Here is a 23,418-nt window from a genome sequence, read left to right on the forward strand (position 1 = left end):
TTGATCTGAGCTGTTTGACAGTCCAAAAGATCTGCTATTTCTAGCCTAGAAATCTTCACAGTATGTCATGAAAAGATTTCATTTCCTGCTATCTCAGAATACTGCACATATGTTGGGAGGATTTTGTGCAAGGCAAGGGCTTTATAATTCAGTGTTTCATCTTAAAAATAAAAACAAATCATTCCTGGGCACATAAAGGACCTGCTTATAAAGAAACATTAGGGAAAATAGTTAATTAAGCATAACAACTCTTTTATTTAGTCCTTAATATTTGATATCAAAATTTCTGAAAAATATTGGCTTTAGAACTACTCTAAGGCAGAAAAAAATTGTTTTATGGTTGATCTAAACTTTTAAAAATACTAATAAAAATAAATAGTAGCATTTGAACTACTTATTCACTGCACATATCATTTGCTTTTCAAAACTTCGGGCACTTCAAGATACTTCCTGGACTTTTTACCTGACCTCTATACTGTCTAATATCATATCTCTTTGATGCTCAGCTCAAAAATCAAGTTTGCAAGTTTCCCAAGGAAGACAGGTGTGCATGAGATCAATTTACTCTAAGGGTCAAAGAGCAGAAATTCTAAGGGTATCTAGAGACATACACCTATAGAAATTGTAATTTTTTTGATGAAAATTGGTACAATATGTTACACAGATGAGAGAAGAAAAAAAATGTTCTTAAATTATGTTTATTCCTGAAGCTAAAGAACAGATAGAGCTGACAGTCTTCTAATATTTATTCCTTTGGATTTTTTTCCTTGTGATGTTTTGATCAAATATATTGAAATATTGCAACATGATGCATATAGAGAATAGAATATGGATAATGAATAGAATTGTAGCTCACACAGCCATAAATTCATATGTATTCCTTCTTATCGAAATAGAATATTAATAGATGAAAGTCATTATTACTTTGTTCCCAAGATTGATTGACGGGTTCAGATTTGAGACCCACATCTTATTTATTAGCCAAGTCTTTCAGAAAGAGAAAATGTGGGCTTGATTTGTGAGCTATGATAAATGGTCTGGGAAAGATGGTAGTCAGGCCAATTTGATATGTACAGTATTTCATATTGGCAAATTGTTTCAAGAAATTCTACCCTCTTTCTCCAAATGTCTTGGCCATCTTTGGGAAAGCGTACACTATCATGAGTATAATATATTTGCTTGTCACTAACAATTGAGAGTCCTTTCCAAGACTGGGAAGCATCAACCGCAGTTCTCGTAGACAAAACAAGACCCCAAATCATTTGACAGTATTGAGTATGATTCTTAGATGACAACAAATCATTCTTCATTTCAAAATTGGATCTAAAAGTTCATTTATCACTTTGTATTGTATTTAAAATTTTAATTTGGTGTTTCTGAAGTTTAATCACATACCCTTACAAAAAATCTAAATGCATACTTAAGCAGGAAATATTTATTTTAATAAAGAAGGAAAAAAATATATTTCAAATTGTAAATAGAGTGGTGATCAGAAGAAAAAAAATGTTTTAGGGATTTAATGGGATAGGCTCTCTTCTTCTGTCAGATGAGGAAAAGGCACAAGAGTGGCTTGAAGATATTATATGAGATAAGAATGATAAAAAATCTAGGAAGGATTTTTCAATTTTAAAATAACATCACCAATTTAGATATGATTTAGATGTCTAAGCCAAATGATGGACAGGCTAACAGGCATTTGCAAAGGATTTCTCACCATATTATTTTGTCACCCGATACCCTTTATAGAGGAACCACAATTTGGGGCCAAAGAGGACTGACACTTGCTACCACAAACCAGTCACCATTTACCAGCTATGTGACACAGATCTACTGGCACTCAAAAGGTTTAGAATTTTTATCTGTAAAATAAGAACACTTAAGAACCTCTCAAGATTTTTAAAAATAAGCAGCTAGCAAAAATTAAATTCTCAATGAATGTCCTATATTATGAGGTCATTATTTACATTATAATTTTTAACAATGGTATTGTTTTCTATTCATTTAACATGAAATTAAACTAAAGTAAAATAAGAAAAAATAATCATAAAAATATTTATTAAGTGGCCCTTACCAAAAGAGAAAATTTAAATATTTACTTATGATCCCATTTTATTTCTTTGGTAGATGAGAGACTCTTCTTTTTCAGTCTATGTATATAGCAACAACATTTGGAAGTTAGTCTTTTAAAATTAATTATAATAATGATGATGTTTGATATAATAATAATGATAAAACAATAAAATATTGTACTACTTTATTTGCCTAGCCCCCAAATTATCTACCATCATTGTATGGAAGAAACCAACCACCCTTGGTACACTGTAGGTTGACCATTACGAACTAGCTGTCTGAGGAGCATTTGCTCTGTGAATATGACAAAAAACTCTATTCTCCTCTGTTTGAGTTAAAAATGCACATTTTTTTTTTATTTTTACCAGAAGCAGGGGAGGAATTATGGAAAGCCATGATTTCTATTTTAAAGACTGTCTCAGGAACAAAATTGGTGAACTAAAAACAGACATGATATCTGGTCTGTTTTCCAACCATTGCTTTAATAGAGTAGAATTTTTTAGTGTGTGTACTATAGCAAAAAAGTATAAGCCAAAGACAAGATAAAGAGTTACAGGCTGGTTGAGTTATTTACATGTGCTCAAAGTGTTCAATGGTTTAGTTCTGTAGCAATAACACTACCCTTATAAAAATTCTAGTTGGTTATATGGCCAAAGTAATTTAGCAAAGCTTGAACTCATCACAATTGACAAAATAGAGATACTTCATAAGCTGATTAAAGGAAAAACAGGTGGTTTACAATGAAAGCATCAACTTTTTAATTAAATTTTTATTTCCTAGATTAGACAACTTTCTTAAGTTCAATTTTTCAATTGGCACCCTGGAAACCTCAGTGAAATTGAATCATTCTGGTTCAGTTTTGCCCTGAGATAAATTTCTCTGAAGAGCTAATATAGATCCGTTGCCTTTTGAAAAGCTTTATCAATGAAAAAAATACTAACTAAAGTAGCTACAGATTATAACATACTGACTTGGGGAGATCTTTTAAAATCAAAACTTGCTTGTATCTAAGCAATGAAGATCAATACTTTGTGAGGTTTTCTTAGCTAGTCTTCAATGTTTGCCAATTATCATTTATTATCTCATCAAAACCTGAATTTAAGTACCTTGTACAGTCCTTCCTCAGGATACAAGACTGACCATCTTAGATAATAAAATGTGGGAATGTTCAAGATCCTTATAAAAAAACTGTGTGGTGTTTGAATATAAACTATGCATATCCTCCTATTCACTTTAAATTATTCTAGATTACCTGTAACACCTAAAACAAGGCAAATGCTATGCCAATAATTCTTATATTATACCATTTAGGGAATAATTACAAGAAAAATATGTACATATACCGAATAGATGTAATTTTTTCAAGTATTTTCTATCTATAGTTGTGTGAATCCATAGATATGGAACCCACCTGTGGATATAAGGGGCATGTAAATGAACTTCTTTTTGGAAATTGAAAGGCTACATGGGGACTGTCATTCATTCATTTACTCAATCATTTATTCATTCAATAAAATAGGCATAATTTCAAGGAGTACTATCACCTGACTTCTGAACTAAAAATCACTGTTTACCAAAACAAAACAAAATTAAAAAGTTTTTTTAAAAAACCACAAGGGTTGGGGTTGTGGCAAAGCACTTGTCTCACACATGTGAGGCACTGGGTTAGATCCTCAGCACCACATAAAAATAAATAAACAAAATAAAGAAATACCCAACCATACTTTAAAAAAGAAAAGCAACCCTTCAAGATGTTTTCCTTATTAAATTTAATTAGAAGTATGACATATACTGCTGTCTCTTACCCACTATAAATGAACCATGTGAATTGTCATATATAAATGATCACTTTAACATTTGAAAGACCCTTACAGACTTAGTCTGTAGGGGAAAAAATAACATTGTGATGCTCATCAATGGATCATAAAGAATTTAAAACCATTGGAACAATCTTTTGAAATGATGGGGACAGAGACTGCTGAGCAGGCATCCAGTAAAACACCTGTTGAGTAAAGAGAGGGCATCTGACATCTGACACTTTTACAGTCAAATGAAGGGACATTCAAAGTTGTCTGTAAAGCTGACTCCTTGAGAGGTCAAAAGATGTCATGATAGGTCCTAAGATATTATGTAGCTTCTTCAGGCTTTTCTAGGTTTACTTAATACTAGAGCTTTCAATACTCCTCTTGTAGTTAGCATCATCTCTCATCTCTGACTAATTGAACCAATATTATTGAATACCTCTTTTTTCTTGTTTTTTGGCCATGCTGTGCATGAGGTATCCATGGGTTAGGGCAGGAGGCAGTGGGGCACAAAGGTCTTACATTTTGATAAAATTCACTGTGCTTTGGCACTCCTGAGTATTTTAAGTCCGACAGTAGGAAAGCAGCAATGTGGCATGGCAAAAGGAGCACAGTTTTTAGATCCATAAACTGAGTTCACATCATGGCTGTTCCAATTCATGGTTCTGTGATGTATAGATAGAAAGCATTTTGGAGTTACCCACAATGCCTAAGAAGTTTCCAATCTAGGACCTGGCATGTGAGACCTCAATAAATATAACCATTATTACTTTAAAATATGGTAACCTTGGAAACATATTTGATATTGTAGAATATTTTTAAAACTCTCATGAAAAATTTAAGTATACCCTTCAATTATTTCAGGGATGAATGACAACTGCTTGGAAAAAAATAAGAAGTTATCTGAAATAACATAAAAATCATCTTTAAAGTTCATAGCAAACATGAAAATGTTGGCTTGCCAACAATTTTACTTTTATCGTAGAAAACGCATGTAACAGAAACCATATATATGATATATATGTCAATTTTTGGCTAGTAAAAGAAGTAACCATCTTATATCCCACTATAAATGTAGCTTTACAGACAATGAAGCTTCCCTTCCGAAGATACTTATCATATTCTAAAAATTATTAAAAAATAAGAAAGTAGAAAATTCATTGTTTACTTCCTACCTCCATTTCCTGCACCCACACACATACACACACACACACATGCCAGAATGATCTTCCATTTTCATACTGAGAAATAATGATTGTATTAAGAAGGATGAATGTGTTAGTTCTTCATCACTGTGACAAAGTACCTGGGATAATCAACTTAAAAAGCATAAAGGTTTATTTTGGCTCATGATTTCAGAGTTTTCAGTCCATGATTCCTCAGCCCTGTTGCTTTTGGCCTATGATGAGGCAGAGCATCATGGCAGAATTCACTTGGTAGAAGAAACTCCCAATGTTATGGATTCCAGAAGGAAAAAGATAGAAAGGGGCTGGGGTCCTAATATCCCCAGCAAGGCACATACCCTCAACTGACTTAACTTCCTTCCACTAGACTCCACCTTCTACAGGTTTCACCATCTCCCAATATTACCATCAGCTGAGGACCACGCCATTAACACATGAACCCTTGGGGGACATTTTCAAAAGACAGCAGTAGGCTTATACAATAATACTACATCAAAAATTATGGGAAATCTATCTTACAGACAGACAGACGATGATCATAGACAAAGATGGGTAAAAGACTTTACGACATATGATCCATTTTCCTTCCATCAATCTCACCCTCATGCCCTTGAGGCAACAAAGAAAGAATACTTCATAACTCTTGTGACTCCATATTTTTCAGTGTATCCTCTCTGCCTAGTGTGAATTTCTCCCTACTCTAATTCCCCCCCATAAACTCCCACTCATACTTAAAACATAGGTTGAACAATATTTGATGAAGCCTTACCTGAAATTTTTCAGAAATAGTTATGTATTTTATTCTGTCTATGCACTGCTATTCTGTCTAAGCACTGCTATTCCTTAGAACAATAAATACCATTTCTATAATGATCCCTGGGAGCAAAGACAGTTCTGAATTCCAAGTGCTCACCACCATGCTTGGCAGATATGTTCAATGAATATTTTTTGAATGAATGCCTTATTTTCTTGATTCTTCCATAAAAAAATTCACAGGTATTTCTGAGCATGAACATTGAATAGCAGATATGATATACTTTAAAATTAATAGGATTATTATAGTTTAAATCTGGAATAACTATGAAACACATACACAAAACACAGCAATTCTAAGCTTTTACAGTTTAGAGTAAATAATGACACTTTTCCACTTAAATTCAAGTACTACTTACTGGGGAGTTCAGAAAATTTTGCAAATATAAACGGTCTACATTTCAGGCCCAGAGATGTGCTGTTCTTGAGGATAGCCACTTTTCAGGAAAATGTAATTTACTTACCATTTCAATTAAAAAACAGTATTGTACACTTATATCTGTTTTCATATTATTTAGTAAAAATTATTGTGTTCATTCACCATTCACTTTCTAATATGAGAAGTAACAGGCACAAAATATAAACTGTCCTTCACTGTTGTGCATACACAATACATTTTTGTATAAAAGCTATGTCACAAGTAATATTACAATACCAGGAAATCTGATCTGTATTATAGATCAATGGATATGATGTTATGCTACAGTGAGACTGAGAATTAATTCATATCATTCAAGTTACCAGGCTAACTTGGGAAGCAGAGAAATTCATATATCATATGTATTCAAGTCTATTCTCTGATTCCTTTGAGACATCGTGATGGTTTGGATATGAGGTGTCCCCAGAAAGCTCCTGTGTTAATAATGCAATAGCCAAAGGTTTCTGATTAGGTTATGAGAACAGTAACCTAATCAGTCCATCCTCATTGGAATAGACTGACTGGGTGGTACCTCTGGGCAGGTGGGCATGACTAGAGGAGGTGGGTCACTGGGAGAATTGCCCAGAACGGTTCATCTTTGCTACTGACACTTCCCCTGTCCTCTTTGTCTCCTGACCTACATGGATGAGTCATGGTCCTCTGTCATGCCCTCTGTCATGATGTTCTGCCTCTCCTTGAGCCCAGAGCAATGGAGTCAGTACACTATGGATTAAATCTCTAAAACTGTGAGCCAAAATAAACTTTTCCTCCTCTAGGTTGTTCTTGTTGGGTATTTTGGTCACTGTGAAGAAAAGCTACCTTACACAAAATAATATTGTTTGTGAAGTTCCAAATATAGGAAAAGAAAATTTATAACACTTAGACCCCTATTATTTCTTAATATAATATTCAGATATTTTACTGCTAATTAAAGCAAAATATCTTCCTACACAACCCAAGTTTACATTATTTCAGCTCTTTTAAAATAAATATTGTAGACATTGCTGTGTATATTTGTTTACCAAATATCTATAATGTAGGTAGAATTTTCCTTTCTATCTTCAATACCAAGCCAAATATATTTAATTTAAATGCATCTTTAGAGTAACTAAATAGTTACTGTCACTTTTCCTGGATGACTTTTCTAATGAGAAGTCATCTTTAAGTGATAAAATGAAGTATGTATGACACATAAGATGGCAGAAATCCATTAAAATTATATATATTGGAAAATTTTCCCATTATTTCCCAAAGTCTCAAATACAATATTAATAGGATTTTAATTCTTGGGAATTTATAAATGGTAAATTTCAAAACTCTGAAGTTCTCATATTTCTTTTCATGCAGTTGTTTGCTTTTACTTTTAACTAAACATCTAAGCAATTAGGTATTACCGACATGCTAAAATCTCCTTCTAAAATCTTGCAAGCGAGGCTCATATTGACACATTCTGACATTTCTTCTTAAAACAGACACCTTTCCAAAGACTGAACTTTTTAAAATTTTTAACTGCCCTTTCTTAAGTTATATTTCTTAATAAAATAAAATAAAATAAGCATGTTTAAATTAATTTTTTAAATTCTTTGCTTTCAAAGAGAGGGGAAAAAAGTAGCAGAATGCATTATGGATACATTTCATTTACTCCATAGAAACTGAAAACAGCCAATTAATTGGTTAATGTCTTAATGTGAGAGGGAAAACATACAGAAGTCATTAACTCTGCCATAAAATGAGATAGCCAGGGCCTCTGTTCCTGAGGTAAGCTGGGTCCTCAGAACGAGGAATGCCAACCTAGCTGTGTAAAACAGGGATCTGAGTCCAGTGGAGTTTGGGAAATACCTGTTCAGCACAGTTAAATAGGTAGTGAAGGACTTTTCAGAATATTTAATATGCTAATGTCTATTGTAAATCACGTCATGTGTTATAACAGGCCGAATTTTCCAGACAGAACTATTTAAAAATAAAGTCTTTGCGCCCTTTCTTTGAGGGAAATGGAGAGTATATGTCTGGGCCATTGGCCAATATACCTGCATAAATACAATTAGGTCTTGATATATTATTTTTTTTCTTTTCTTACACATAGTCCTACATAGCTTTTAGTGATACTTCACCTTGCTTAGAAATTTATGTTTCTCTTTCATATTTGGTGTTGTTCCAATGGACATTTGTTTTCTAATTGGGCATTTTCAGAAAGAAAGAAGCACCAACCTGAATGCCTCAAGGTACTCCACATCTCCCATGGGGGGATCAAGGCCACCTGTCCAGGCAATATTTATATTGTAGCCTTCTCCAAGGCCTGTCCCAACCTGGGAAGAGAAAAACACCAGAGTAGGTAGAGAAGAGGGCAAAGGGAAGAAAGCAAACCGAGAGGAAAAACAAGCACATGGGACCTCTTGAAATAAACATCAAACAACGTGTCAAATCAGCCCAGCCTGGCTTGACAACCAGTGCTCTGGGTTCTGCACTTGTTCTGCACTGGATCTCAGTCCTGTGGGACAATTCAGTAATCTCATGTAATTTAAAACACCAGCAAAGGACAAGAAAATTAGGGGTAATCATGCAATGTAATTACCTGAAAGATACAAATAAAAGTGGGGCTCTAAAGAAATAAACCGAACCTCATTTGGGGCTCCACTGCCAGGGAAAAAGTTCCCTTCATCATAGCGATGGAGTGAAATGTACAGGATGCTGGGGTCAGCATAAAAGGCCTGCTGTGTACCGTTTCCATGGTGAACATCCTACAGGGAAAAGAAAACAGATGACACATACAGTCATGTCTAACTCTGCATGGAGACAACCTTTCTGATTTCTAGTTCCCTGTCTTCCTAGCCCACCCTCCTTCTCATTTTCTGTCTTCTCACTGTGTCCCTCTCTTTCTTTCTTCCATTCAGCCTGCTTCCACACCACCCCCTTTACTTCCTGAACTTTCAGGCAAATTACCCTTTAATGCACTCATTTTTTAAACTGGCTTCTAAAAATCAGGAAACCACAGCGAGCATGCCCTGGAGACTCCAGATGAGCAGTCATTGAAAAAGCCCAGTCCTTTGGTACAATTAGATATTTATACACCGGCCCTTTGTACTCTTTGCTTCAGTGATGGAATCTCGCATCCTGTTTTATGGAGGAATTTTATGACTTATTAACTGCCAACAGTTCATAACCCCTCAGGCTTAATTAACTGGCCTCATTGGCCCCTGAAAAAAAGACTAATGTTTAAACTACAAACTAGTATTTTGCAGAAGGATCTATGGCTTACAGAGCATTTTCGCAATTCTTGACAGAACACTAAACATACGTGTATGCATTGATTTGCCAAGTCCCACCATTAAGGTCAAAGGCTTTGCAACCAGCTGAATAAATTGGCTTTCTTGAAGCATTCAGTTCGGTTAGCAATCCCTCAGCAGTTAGAGTCACTTCAAAAGAGGTGCCAGATGCAAAAAGGACTTCATACTTCATTTTGGTAAAATTGTGACGGCAAGAGTCGAAGACACAGGGAGTATGAGCTCATTAGCTCTTAAATCATTTGGGCCCAAGCAGAAAGATGGGATGGGGCTTTGTGCAATCTTGTCTAATCTGCTTAATTTTAATATTATATCATGGCTCTCTTCCCAGCTTTCCTCCTGATCTTTTTTTTTTTCCTTTTCTGTTTCCATACTCCCCCTTCCAACTAAAAAAATAAAAATAAAAGCCTGTTTCATTAAAATGAATGAAACATTTTTCAGATATTTGCAGATGATAATGGCTACAAACTTGATAGTTCTTTTTTGTTGTTGTTGTTTTAATATAAACAGGTGAGAATTAATACAAGAATGCAAAATAAAACTTACAGCATTTTTAAAAAAATGTCTTTACAGGTATTAAGAACTACAGTTAAATGCTTACTATCTTTGGAACAAAAATAAAATGGAACACTCTGAAATGATGATAATCTATGCATTAGGGTTCAGGCAAATATTATTGCTATGTCATTAACCTATAAAGTATATAATTTCTGGTTCTGTTATAAAAAGTTTTGATAATTTGCAACTACATGTTTTACATTAGTAAGAATCACACTATTTTTTAAAAATAATTCAAATAATTTTGAAGTGAGGCACTATACTAAATACGTTGCATGAACTATTTATTGATTATTATGGTGTATGTGATATTAGCCCTAATTTAAAGAATAAGAAAAATGACAGAGAGTTTCAGTAATTTACTAAGAGGATATAGAGAGTAAGCTGCAAGACTAGGTCTTGAATTCATTTCATACTCTAAATGAAAAATTCTTAATTATCACAGTTAAATTCAGACCCATTATCTCTTTGGCCCTCTTAGCAAATTTGAAAGGTGAAGTCACTGGACATTATTTCTCATTATTGAGATTTATTTAACTTGTCTCCACTCCATCCTCTAGCCTGGAACTGCTTCACTAGACACTACCAAAGCCTCCTTTTGGTATTTTCTGAAAACCTACACTGAGCCTGTCATTCATGCAGTAGACATACAATGATTCTTTCCACCTTTTGTATAGCATGCCTACCCCAAATTAACTAAAAATCATAACATTAGGGAAGATATGGATCATCTCAGAAACTTATTCCAGCTAAAGACATATACATCAGGGGGAAAAATTAACTTACTGAAAATATATTAATTCCTGGATTTCTAAATATTCAAAGAAAAGGAAGAGATAGCAAAATTATTTCCTTCATGGGAACAAAAATGAAACAATTTAACCCACAACGACTTTTGTGTTTGCTACTAAATATCTAGAGAATGGACCAAAAAAACCTTAAAAAATAAGTGAAAAGATGTTTTCATTTCCTTAATACAACAATAATATTTAGGGTTGTAAATGTATATGCAATTGGCAAATCAGTAAAATATTGCTTTGATTGCTCTTGTTTCTCTAGGAACATTGAACAAATTTATTTTTAAAAGGTCAAATAAAATGATAATTTCAGATATAAAATTATTTTTTCTTGAAAAATATTTGGGTACTTATTAGTCCATACTCTTCTAAAGAAATACAATCTTGTTCACAGTGTAATAAAGGTTTGAACTAACATTCTTCATTAAAATACACAGACCCATTCTACTGTTTGAGAAATCCATGATCCTGTATCATAGTCATTAAGTATTTAGAGAATAAAGTTAAATCCAAGTATGTTTTTTGTTTTGTGTAACAACTTACAGTATAACTTTTAAGATGTCTTTATTTTTTCAGTTTTTATTGCTATAAAGTATTCATACAAACCACATGCATACATATACTCAAAATAATCTGAGACCTGTTTCTTCATAACAATAAGTATATACTATATATAGACTAAGGTAGGAAAATTATTGGTGCTTATGAAAAATTATTATATAAATGAAATAAATTGAATCATTAAAAACCTTAAAATAAACCATGCCTCTCAGATCTGCTGGGAAATGCGAAAACTTATCTCTGGTTAAAAAAGTATACTGTAAAAATGGATTCTGCACAAGAAGTTAGAACCAATATGTTTTCAATTTTATGTCAAAATAGCTTTGAATACATCACATATTCTACCAGCTAATGTTATCACTCAAAATTATTTAGTGCAAGGATTTGTAACAAAGGTCTAAATGTACTTGAACAAAAATGGAATTTCCCCAAATCTAAGGACACTTGTAGTAGCTACTCTTTCAAAAAAAAAAAAAAAGAAAATCTAATAAGTATTATTTTCTAATTAATAGTAACATTACCCAAAAGCTACATGAGTCTTGTAGACAAATCTACTTCTAGGATATAGCCTGAACACAATGGCCAGTCTCGAGTGTGTTAAAAAAAAACTGTTACACCTGCTCCCTCTCCATAGAGTGAATGTTTTTAGATTCTTTCCCACAAGGAGAAATGGAATGAATGCCCTTCACACACCAACTAGAATCATATCTGCCCACAATGCTCAATGCATTTGAATTTTGCTGTGACCCAAGATAGGAAGTGAATTAAGAACTCTGGTTCTGTATTTACTAGGCACATGAAAAGCCCCAGACTAGCTGTTGTATAATGGAGTAGCCCTACTTTTTGTTGGCCCTAGAATGTGTGGAGCTAGTTTACACCCACCAGCCAACGTTAATGACTCTGGATGTGCAGGAGTGAGGCTTTTCCACCACTGGAGAACCTTCACCCTGTCTCCTTTGCAAACTCACAGAATAGACCTGTCAGCCAGAGAGAACGGATGTCTCAGAGCCACGTGGCACTTTAAAACTTCCTTCTCCACAGCTGGAAGAAACAGGAATTTCCTCAAAGTAGCCCTGCAGCTGCAGAATTTGGAAGACTTGAAAGTAAGAATATGGGGGCTGGTGGTGAGCTCAGAGGCAACCCTTTGGACAGAACTTCTTACATTTAGAGAATTTGAAACAAAAACTTCTCGTCTGATACAGCCTATTGGGAAATCAGCATCCTTTATGATTGGATAATGGAGCAAATTTATAATCAAAGGCCAGCAAGCTCACAGGAAACTACTTGGAGCTACCAAATAAATTATTTTATGAATTGTATCAGATTATCTCCAGCAGTCTTTTATTCCTGTGTTAATGCACAAAAACAAAACTTTACGTGTAAATCCTCTGAAGTACAAAGTATCCGTGTATCATAAGATAGGCATTTAGGTTACAATTCATTGTTTTTGAGTTGGATATCACAAATGTGCTTTCAAAAGGGACCCTAAACATTTATTATCTTCATAGAACCATAAAATGATAACAGAAATTTTTCAGAAAGTAATCACTGAAAGACTCTTAAGAATAGGATGAATAGCTGATCAATCATCTTGCCACATAATGTGGACAAATTTAGAAAGCTTAGCAATTTTATTTATTTTTCTTTTTTCACAATCTTTGGTCTTCATCTACTATCCTCTTTTTCCATTTCTGGTCTATCTGTCTAGCATAGAATTTACAGTACCAAGAGCATACTAATTTCTTCAAATGTAATATCCTATAATTCATACAAAATTAGTCATAAATTACTTAAAATGTCCTTTTTGTATGAATATGGTATGTCCTTATTTTTGCAAAAATTTTAAGACCTTGCTGCTGCAGTATATCTAGGTCTTCAACACATTTTTTAACGGGGAACTGTGACCTACACTAAAACGTATGCATGTTTGGAAAATGCATGGAAAGCTAGGCTTCTATATCCTTTGCACAAAACTGTACACAGGAGGGATACAATATCGAGTGTGAAAAACATCCATTCCAACCAACCACTAGAAATGGTTATCTATCTTCCATTCCTTTTATCTTCATTTTAACTTAACTAAGTATTTCTTCACATGGCTTTGTTTGTGCTCTCTCAACCCTTTGGTGTGCCTGTTTAACTAAATCAGAGGGCTGGAGGGTGAGGCCACGACTTCCAATAAGATTTAATTATGAGTGCAGATATGAACAAGATTTAGACTATTAAGCCTTGCACTTCAAAAAAACCTTTAACATATTTTGCCTTTAAATCTTTTATCACCTGCAAAAATTAATTAAGTGCAGATGTAGCAGGTTCGGTTTGGATGCCAGGGTTCATTTCCTGTCTATGCCTTGTCAGACAACCTATTACACCTCCTCGTGAACTGGAGGCAAACCGAAAACGGGGCTCATAAATCACCATTCAGCCCTCTTTCGCCCTTTCCTGGATTGGTCCTTTTTTGTATGGGGCAGATCTCCAGCTCATTATTCATGAATATACTTTAGACAACATGCCAAGTGTCATCTGCATTTAAACAAACCATTTGTTAAACAAATTATAACTATTGTGTAAGAATGCATCAGGTTAAAATGCAAGACTAAGTTACTGCCTCTGACTTTTAATCATTCAGAGTTCCTGCAGGGAGTCATCCCAAACTGGCATCTGAGATCTGAGATCTTTTCAGAAAAAAATGACATGCTGACTTGTTTTAATAATACCACTGTTGCACAACAAGCGACAATGATTACTAACCAGGGGAAGTGGCCAATTGGTTACCAAAGCAACAGCATTCTTTCCAGCACATCTGACTATTTAAAGTCTATATTCTGTAGGGAAAAGTAAATTCAGGTTCTGTTGGGTTATTTTAACTGTGGAAGTATCAATTCATTTAAGGATCATAAAAGTTGCCCTGATCTGCGCCTTCTTCTCATTAAATTGCAGTTAACACCATGAAAGTGAAACGTGAATGTTTATGGTTTCAGAACTGCAATCCTGAATTTAATGAGTTTCCACATTCAAAGGAAACACACCCTTCAGTTGTTTGCAAGTGCTAAAAGCAAGACAACCTAACAGAGAAATACAAATCCACTTCCTTTTATCTAGAGTCACTGGAAACGCAGCACTGGCCAGGAATACATACCAGATCTACAATCAATATCTTGCTTATATTTAGTTGGTCTCTCAAGTATTTGGCGGTAATTGCAACTGAATTAAAAAAGCAGAACCCCCTGTGGAATAGAGAAGAACAGAGAAATAAGAAAGCAAATCATCCAGGAAAACCATTATAAATAATGTTCAGAGCATTTTTTAAAATGCTATATGATCTCTGAAGCCATAAATCTGCTTCTGGGAGTACCTCGCAAGATTTTTCAGTCCATCTGCTAACAATTAGAGGCTTCAGAAACATGCATGGGGCAGGTGACCGCCAGGAACCGTGGCGCTTGGAGATGGGCAACAGTTCCTGGTACTTACATGGCTGCGGATTCTTCAGCGTGATGGCCTGGGGGCCTCACAACAGCAAACCCATTCTGTAAGAATAAGACAGGTTTTCAGTGGCCAGATATGAGGGGCTTGCTTGGATCTCTACACCCTACAGAACATTATATACACACTTAAAATACTGTCTCTTAGATGCTCCTGATCTTGTTTTCTTGCCCCTATTACCATATTGCAGAATTGATAGAAACAATACATATGATCACACTTTCTCAGATCATGTCTCAAAAAGAAGGCTCCCACAGAGCCACGGGAACTACAGAAATTTGGGAGTTATACCTAGCTGGCAGACGTGCATGTCAGCTATTATATTTGCATGATTCATTTTCAAGAACAACTTCTTTCATGACATCAACATCCTACAAAGGGAGAAGAAATTCACTCTTGGTGCAACTTTAGGTCAACGTTTGGAAAGACCTGAGAAGATCCAAAGTGAAAAATTTTTAGCTGGATTGGATTCCTTCAATGATTATTTCCACTTCGATGTCAGCAAAATGATAAATTTACACTCACACACTCACATAGACATAAAAGAAACCTCACAAAGGTGAAAAAGAGAACAATGGAAAGCCCATATTTCTTCCAGTCTATAAATTTAGCTTGGATGACTGCCAAGACTTGCAACTTTATTGGATTCCCTAAGTCAATTTCTAGCCCAAGTTCTGGAATTTTATAAAGAATTCCAGGGCTGAGTAGCAATCGGATCTATCCATGATCAAGGAATGCCTTAACCTACAGATTAGTTGGAATGCATCACGGGAAGCTGAAGTAACTCCAGCATGAAGGCAGGGAACTATAAATCCTTGCAAAGCCAGTGTGCTCAGAAAACTTGGTTGTCTGTTGTGAAAAATAATCATTCATCACATGGTTCACACCACCTTTCACTTAACTATGACTTAAGTAAAATGCTCAAAAGAGAATATTTCTTTAATACATAATCTTTAAACTTTTGAAATAATTTTAATATACCCAAGGGATTTTTTCCCCCAATTTTTAACTGTAAGCATGAAAGTATTGAGAAAACCCTCTATGCCCTAGGTCTTTAAATATACATACAATTTTTTGTTACAGTGATTAACAATAAGTTGATTTGCTATCTATTTTGGTGTGTGTATATAATGACAATCTCAGAAGCAAATTAGGAATTGCTATGCTTGAATCTGTGTCCTAAAAGTTATGCACTGGAAACTGATCCCTAGTGTAACTGTATTAAGAGGTAAATTGGCCTTGAGGGCTCTGTCCTCATGTGGGAGTGGGTTAGTTAGTGAAGTATTGGGTTCTTGATGAAAAGAATGAATTTGGCTAGAATTTCCTGTATCTTATGTGTGTTGCTTCTCTTTTGCCATGTTATGACTAAGTATGAAAAGACATCGCCAGATGCTGATGCTAGGCTCTGAGGCTTCCTATCCTCCAGAAGAGTAAGTCAAATAAACTTCTATTGTTTATCAATTACCCTATCTGTGTTATTTTGTTATAGTAGCAGATAATGGACTAAGACATAAGATAACAAGCTGATTGGAAATCTTGTGAGGTAAGATTACAAGGTTGAGGCCAGCCTCAGCAACTAGCAAGACCTGTTTCAAAATAAAAAGGACTAGGATGTATGTAGTTAAGAGGTACAGAATATGAGAGAGAGAGGAGAGAGAGAGAGAGAGAGAGAGAGAGAGAGAGAGAGAGAGAGAGAGAGAGAGAGAGAGAAGAAAGGAAGGGAGGGAAGAAGGGAAGGATGTATGAATACATGATTCCCGGAATGGTAACAAAACAGTCCTTTCTTTTTCTTAAGAACTCTTTCTCTGGCAATAATACATTAATATGGAAGAAATATGATAGTTAAAGAACTATACAAGACAATCAAGACTGAATTTTTTAAAAAACAATTCCCTATTTTCTTCTTGATCTTTTAATTTTTTTATCTTTACTGGTGCATCACAGTTTTGTATAATGGTGGGATTTGTTGTGACATATTTCCTGTATCTGACATGTGTGGCTTCTCTTAAGTACATGTGCATGATATAACAATATCATTTGGCCCATATCTCTCTGCAGTGTTTCCACCCTCCTCCCCACTTCCTAGCTTTTCTCTGATCTTCCTTTGCTTTTCATGTGATCACCCCCTACTTTTCTTTTTGTTCTTCTTCTCTAGCACCACATATGAGAGAAAACATACAACCCTTGACCTTTTAATTTTGGCTAATTTCACTTAACATAATGACCTCAAGTTTTATCCATTTTCCTGCAAATGATATAGTTTCATTTATCTTTGTGGCTGAATAAATATGAATAATAAATATCCATTGTGTATATATACCACACTTTTTTTTTTTACTCTAGCTCTTTTTATGTTTTATTTTGAGACAAGGTCTCACTAAGTTGTTTAGGGCCTCTCTAAGTTGCTGAGACTGGCTTTGAACTTGTGGTACTTCTGCCTCAGCCTCCCTAGCCACTGGGATTACAGGCATATGCCACTGCATCTGACCTATACCATACTTCTTTATCCACTTATCCATTAATGGATACCTAGGCTGGTTCCATAGTTTGGCTATCATGAATTGTGCGGCTGTAAACATGGGTAGGCATGTATCACCATACTATGATAACTTTCTTAAGGTAAATACAGAGGATTTGCATAGCTGGGTCATATAGTGGTTAAATTAAAATTTTAAGATTCTAGGGTGAGACTATGCAGTGCTATTATAGAGAATGGAGAATTCTATAAAGATTATGATAGATGTGATTTAAATCACTGGAAAAACAATAGGATGAAAACAACAACAAATATAAGGCATGAGAAATATAATGTGCATGTAAAAATCTTAAATTAACAATATGAAAAATCTCTTATAAATAAATTTAAAATATTACATTTTTATGGGTAAAGGGCAAAGAAGAAAACACCCAGTTGTCAATGATTATAAGAAAAAGTATTCAACTTAACAAATAACCAAATAAATACAGATGAAAACCTGAATGAAAAGCCCATTTTTTTCTACCCAGAATATTCAATATTCTAATTGAATATTAGAAAATTCTCTCTGCTGACAAGAGTTATAGCTTGTCCACTCATATGCTGCTTGTAGAAGGATAACTCACATTGCTGGAAAATAATCTACCTGATATATCTGGAGCCTTTAGAAAAACAATCCTATCTCTTGATTTGATGTTTATAGGATTTTTGCCTTAATGGTAACTATGTATACAAGTGTTTACATAAAATTTCATGTATAATGTATAATTAAATATTGGGAATTATCTAAATTAGCTAATATTAAGAGAATGGTTAGTAAATTATGACACATTTATACCAAGGAATATTAGATAGTCATTAAAACTTTGTTAGCTAAACATACTGGCACACGCCTCTAATCCCAGTAGCTCAGGAGGCTAAAGCAGGAGGACTGAAAGTTCAAACCTAGCCTCAGCAACTTAGTGAGGCCTTAGGCAACTTAGTGAAACCGTGTCTCAAAATTAAAAAAAATAATAAAAGGGCTAGGGATGTAGCTCAATGGTAACTCCCCCTGGGTTCAATCCCTGGTACCTCTCCTCAAAAAAAAGTTTGTTATAAATATTCAGTGAAACAGAAAGGACTTTATAACGTTAATTCAAAAAGTATTAGTGTCAGTGATATATACAATGTTATCTCTGAAGCTAAGATAATAGATGTGATTTCATTTTTCGTGATGATTTTACATATTTTCCAAATGGTTTCACAAAAATTATGAGTTATTTCAAAGAGAAAACTAAAAAACAAAGAGAAACCCGCGAGGTAGATATTAATGGGTCATACCACAAGAGTTGTATTCCATAGATAGAAATGGATTTTTAAAGGACATTCTGGACAGGGTAAATGCCAGAATTCAAAGAAGAAAGAAGCTTAAGAAAGCATTATATACAGGAAGTCAATCCAAGTAAAGCTCATGTTGAGAAAAAATAAATAAAAATGAAATTACATAGGTCATTAGCTGAGTTAAAGAAGAAAAAACGAGAGGGAATTTGAACCACACCCCCCACTTTCCCTTTCAGTTATATTCCTTGAACAGAAGTCCACCTTCCACTTACAGTCTTCTGCTGTGACTGCCACCATTGTGCTAAACTACTTCTAAACTGTTTAATTTTATGTTAAAAATGATCTCCTTCCCAATCTCAATAAACCTTTTCTTAGTCATCAGCATCTACTCAAATCTTCTATTGTGCCCCTAGGAACATCCAGTCCCCTACACCTCCCGGTATTCTCTGCATGCACTACTTTTCCTAGCGGAAACCTGCTAGGGCTGCCTCTCCTGCAGTCTGCTCACTGTAGCGCTTTTCTCCAAAACCTCCCAGACCAGCTTGCAGTAAAAGGCAGAGATGGAGTTCTTCTGTTTCTCACTGTTGCTTTGAGATCAGAAAACCCACTTCATCCACTCCCAGAACACATTCTTGTAAAACAACAACAAAAGATTAAGTACTCAGGGAAAGAGAAGATAGAACACAATAAGACGACCGACCGAGAGAGTGCTGGCTAAGGCACTGCAGGTCCCTGTTGCTCTAGAGGAGATGTTAGTCTCACCACCTGCAGTTTGGATCCCATCCTCTCCTACTCTCATTTATCCACCTTCTTTCATCCACATGTTAAATTTATATTAAAATTTCCCTCCCTATTAAATGTCCTTCACTGCGATTCAAATAGGCTCAGGCTCCTACCATTTTGGAGTAGACAGATAGATACACACATGCATCCTAAATCTCATCAATTCCACCAGTTTCCACACTTCTTTTCTTCTTTTAATAGCCACAATTCTGGTACAGATAATTTATCCTGTTTCCTCTCTCCTTCTCCTAATCTCTGTCTCAATCAACCAGCTACATCACTAAAGAAGCTCTTACAAGGGTGTCGATGAATCCAATAATTTTACTCTTTCAGCCTACTAGCCCCTCATTAAATTTCAACCCTACTGGCTACTTTTTCATTTATTAAAGATTATTCCTGTGGCTTCTTGATTTCACTCTCTCCTAGTTTTCTTACCTCTCTTTTTACTTCCTAATAAGTCTTCTGTTTATCAGTTATTGATGCTATTCAAGGCCGCATCTTAGGCTTCTACAATTTTAGAATAGATAAATGGATGAATTCAGTGGCTACCCATTATAAGATATTCCATGGATTTATGTTTCCAGAATGAATTTTCCTCTGAGCACAGACCATCATATTAGCCCACATACTTAATATCTACATTTGGATATCTCAAGGTCATTTCAAATTCAATATATTCAAAATCAAACCTAGATCTTCCCAGCCTTATTTAATTTAGCAAAGATATCATGATTTGTCATTGGATCAGTTAGAGACCAATGAAGTTAATTGTCTTTAGTGGTTCCTTCTCCATAACCATTCTTCATCTCATTTTCTCTCATAACCAATCCCTATAGATTTTATTACTTAAGTTGACGTACTCATATATGTGCCTATTCCTTGAATATTCTAACTTTTAAATTTCTACCTTTCTTTCCATCATTCCTACAGTAATTATTACTATTGATTTCAATATCCACACAGAAAATCCACTCAAGCAGATTTTCTCCTTATCTTTTCTAAATTGGTTTTCTGTTTGTAGTCATACTCCTAGACACTGTCATTACCAATAAAAACTTCACCTTCATAATTTCAGTGCCAAACATCCTAATCGATCACTATCATGTCTTTCCAATGAAAACCTCAGAGGTACTGGGACTTCCAACCCATTGACCTTATTTAATTTTTGCTGTACACCATTCATCCCACCACCGTGTGCAACTTCTTCCTTATCTGGTTTGGACTTCAGTTCCATGATTATATTCACTTACCTTCTGTACTCTGTTACTTTGTCCTTTTCTCCCTAATATCCCCCTGGTATATTAGCCCACTCAGGCTGCCATAACAAAATACCACAATCTGGGTGGCTCAAACCACACAAGTTCATTTCTCCCTTTCTAGAGGCTGAAAGTTCTGGGTCCCTGCCTAGCAAGGTTTGACTGGTGAAGGCTCCTTACCTAGTTGAAGATAACCACCTTCTCACTGCAGTCTTCACATGGCCTTTCCTCAGAGCACTCAGAGAAAGAACACTCTGCTGTCTCCTCCACCTCATATAAGGGCACTGGTCCTTATTAAGGTCCTTCTGATCTTAAGTAACCTTTATCATCTCCTTACAGGTCCTATTCCAAACAGCCATACTGGGAACTAAGTGTTCAATGTCTGGATTTGAGTGAGGCACATTAATTCCTCAACATACTTTCAGTTTGTCCCTTTCTCCCTCCAACACACTCCTCTAGTACCATATTGGAAGCAAAGGACAGACCTCACTAGACAATCCAAATTGCCATCATCTTGATTGTGGGCTTCCAAGTCTCCAGAATTATGAGAGAACACATTTAAAAAAAAAAACACAAATTACACAGTCTGTCGTATTTTGTTTTAGGAGCATGAATGAATGAAGGTACTCAGAGACCTGCCAAATACTTCTTCTGAGAACTCATCTACATTTGTGATGATGTACCTATCAGATTAATTGTTTGATTCATCTGCTTTCATTATTGTGGTGAGTATGATCACAACCTCATTCACCAAAGTATTTCTTTTTTCCTTACTATTTTATTTTCTACATTTACATAGTACCCAGCAGATAGCAGTTGTTCAGTAAAGAATGATAAAACTAAATTTGTGAATATATTCTATGCTGAATTGTTTTTCTTTTCTTGCTGTCCATTTGTCCAGTCTGGCCTTGGCCAGACTGGTTCTTTAGTCTTGCAAAGGTTCAAATTTTTGCTCCCCAGTTATTTGTAGGAAATCACTTATTAGACTTGAGAGTACCTTCTTTCTCAGAAATACATAAAATACTTTGCACTTTACAAATAGAGCATTAGGGTAGCAGAAAGAGGCCTGACATCCTTTGAAATAAAGATATTATTCTTGTAGAAATATCTCTCAGATTGGATTCTGAGCTTTTGACAGGGAATGTGTTTAGTATTTTTCTGTACCCCTTAATGTCTGGTACAAAGATTTGTTGTATTCATACCACATCAACCAGGTTTTTCCTTGGCTGAAGCACATATATTTCTTCAATTACTATTTTTCTTTCTTTTTTGGTGCTGGGGTTGGAACCTAGGGCCAGCCTACCACTGAGCTACATCCCTAGCCTTTCTATTTTTATTTTGAGCTGGGTCTCAGTAAGTTGCCAGGCTGGCTTTGAACTTACCATCCTCCTGCCTCATCCTCCCAAGTTGCATCAATTGATATCTTTCAATGAATCTTTGTAATACTTAATTTTGCTCATTTTAAAGTAACAATAATGTACTACCCTTTAAAAAATATAATTATAAGAAAAATGTGCATAATGTACAATAAAAGATTTAGTGACTTGGTTTATTTTTTGTTATAAATACTAATGATAATAGATGATGATTTTCATTTTGTGTACAAAGTCTGTTCTCACAAACTTTGGAGAGCATACAGTATACTTATACTTTTTTAATTTGTGAACATTGCAGATTATAGTATAAAACCTAGAAATACCATACTATTCAATACAATTTTGATTTCTTTTCTACTTTACCCATTGTATATCTCTTTGATTTATATTTTATTCAAGTTTATGATGACCAAGTAATTAATATAAGTAAATGCATATTAAATTACTTTTTCTGGACTTATATGAAATTTATGGCAATATATTTTTTGTTTCAATAATCTGATTTATTCCTGTTCAGTTTTATATTTGTTCTAGTCATAAGCATGACCAATCATAGAGTTTCAAAAGTATTTTAAAATCATTTATTTTCTACATTTAAACAGTACCCAGCATACAGCAGTTGTCCAGTAAAGAATGATAAAACTAAATTTAAGTAACCTTTATCATCTCCTTACAGGAGATGATAACAATTAGTAAGTAACATTAACAATGTTTCAAGTACTGAATGTACTCGCATCCCCACTTTATTGTTTAGATTAGCATATGGACGTTTCTCTGGTTTAAAGGGAAGAAATGGTGTGCTCTTTGGTGTCACCATGTGGGGAAATACAGTAGAATATCAGATTACCCTATATAATCTATGTGACATCCAGAAAAAAAAAATCTATAATACTGCCCACATATAAGGATTTGAGGAAAAGGAATCTAATCATTTTAGATTAGCCTATTTTTATAACTGATAAAATTTACATTTTTTCTGGGAAAATTTATCAAAATGTCAAATTTGTTCTTTCATTCCTTATATACACAGTGAAAATTTCCCTAGGCAAATAAAAGGAAGACAGTAAACAAAGTACTGAAACCACTTTAAACATTCAGTTTTTGACTCCACATAAGCTGAGTTTATCCATGGTCATTATGGGTACAGAAAATTCAGAATGTGAAAATTATCTAACCATTTCACTTGTGTTCATAAGGTTGGGCAGAAGAGATGCACATCCCACTTCCATGGCCATTATGA

The 23,418-nt window shown here is 34.8% G+C and overlaps 1 protein-coding gene across 22 annotated transcripts in view; it reads right to left on the reverse strand.

Annotated features, from left to right (window-relative positions):
• Hdac9 (histone deacetylase 9) overlaps nucleotides 1-23,418 on the reverse strand; it is an 860,512-nt gene that overhangs the window by 158,838 nt on the left and 678,256 nt on the right. For all 22 annotated transcript variants that reach the window (XM_078040000.1, XM_078040015.1, XM_078040005.1 and 19 more), the window contains 4 exons: nucleotides 14,956-15,011; nucleotides 14,624-14,711; nucleotides 8,906-9,025; nucleotides 8,496-8,593 (listed from right to left, as the gene is read on the reverse strand). In XM_078040000.1, coding sequence (XP_077896126.1) covers nucleotides 8,496-8,593; nucleotides 8,906-9,025; nucleotides 14,624-14,711; nucleotides 14,956-15,011 — 362 coding nt within the window. The remainder of the gene's footprint in view (nucleotides 1-8,495; nucleotides 8,594-8,905; nucleotides 9,026-14,623; nucleotides 14,712-14,955; nucleotides 15,012-23,418) is intronic.

This window comes from Ictidomys tridecemlineatus, chromosome 2, assembly GCF_052094955.1.
Source record: "Ictidomys tridecemlineatus isolate mIctTri1 chromosome 2, mIctTri1.hap1, whole genome shotgun sequence".
In the NCBI taxonomy this organism is placed as follows: Eukaryota; Metazoa; Chordata; class Mammalia; order Rodentia; family Sciuridae; genus Ictidomys; species Ictidomys tridecemlineatus.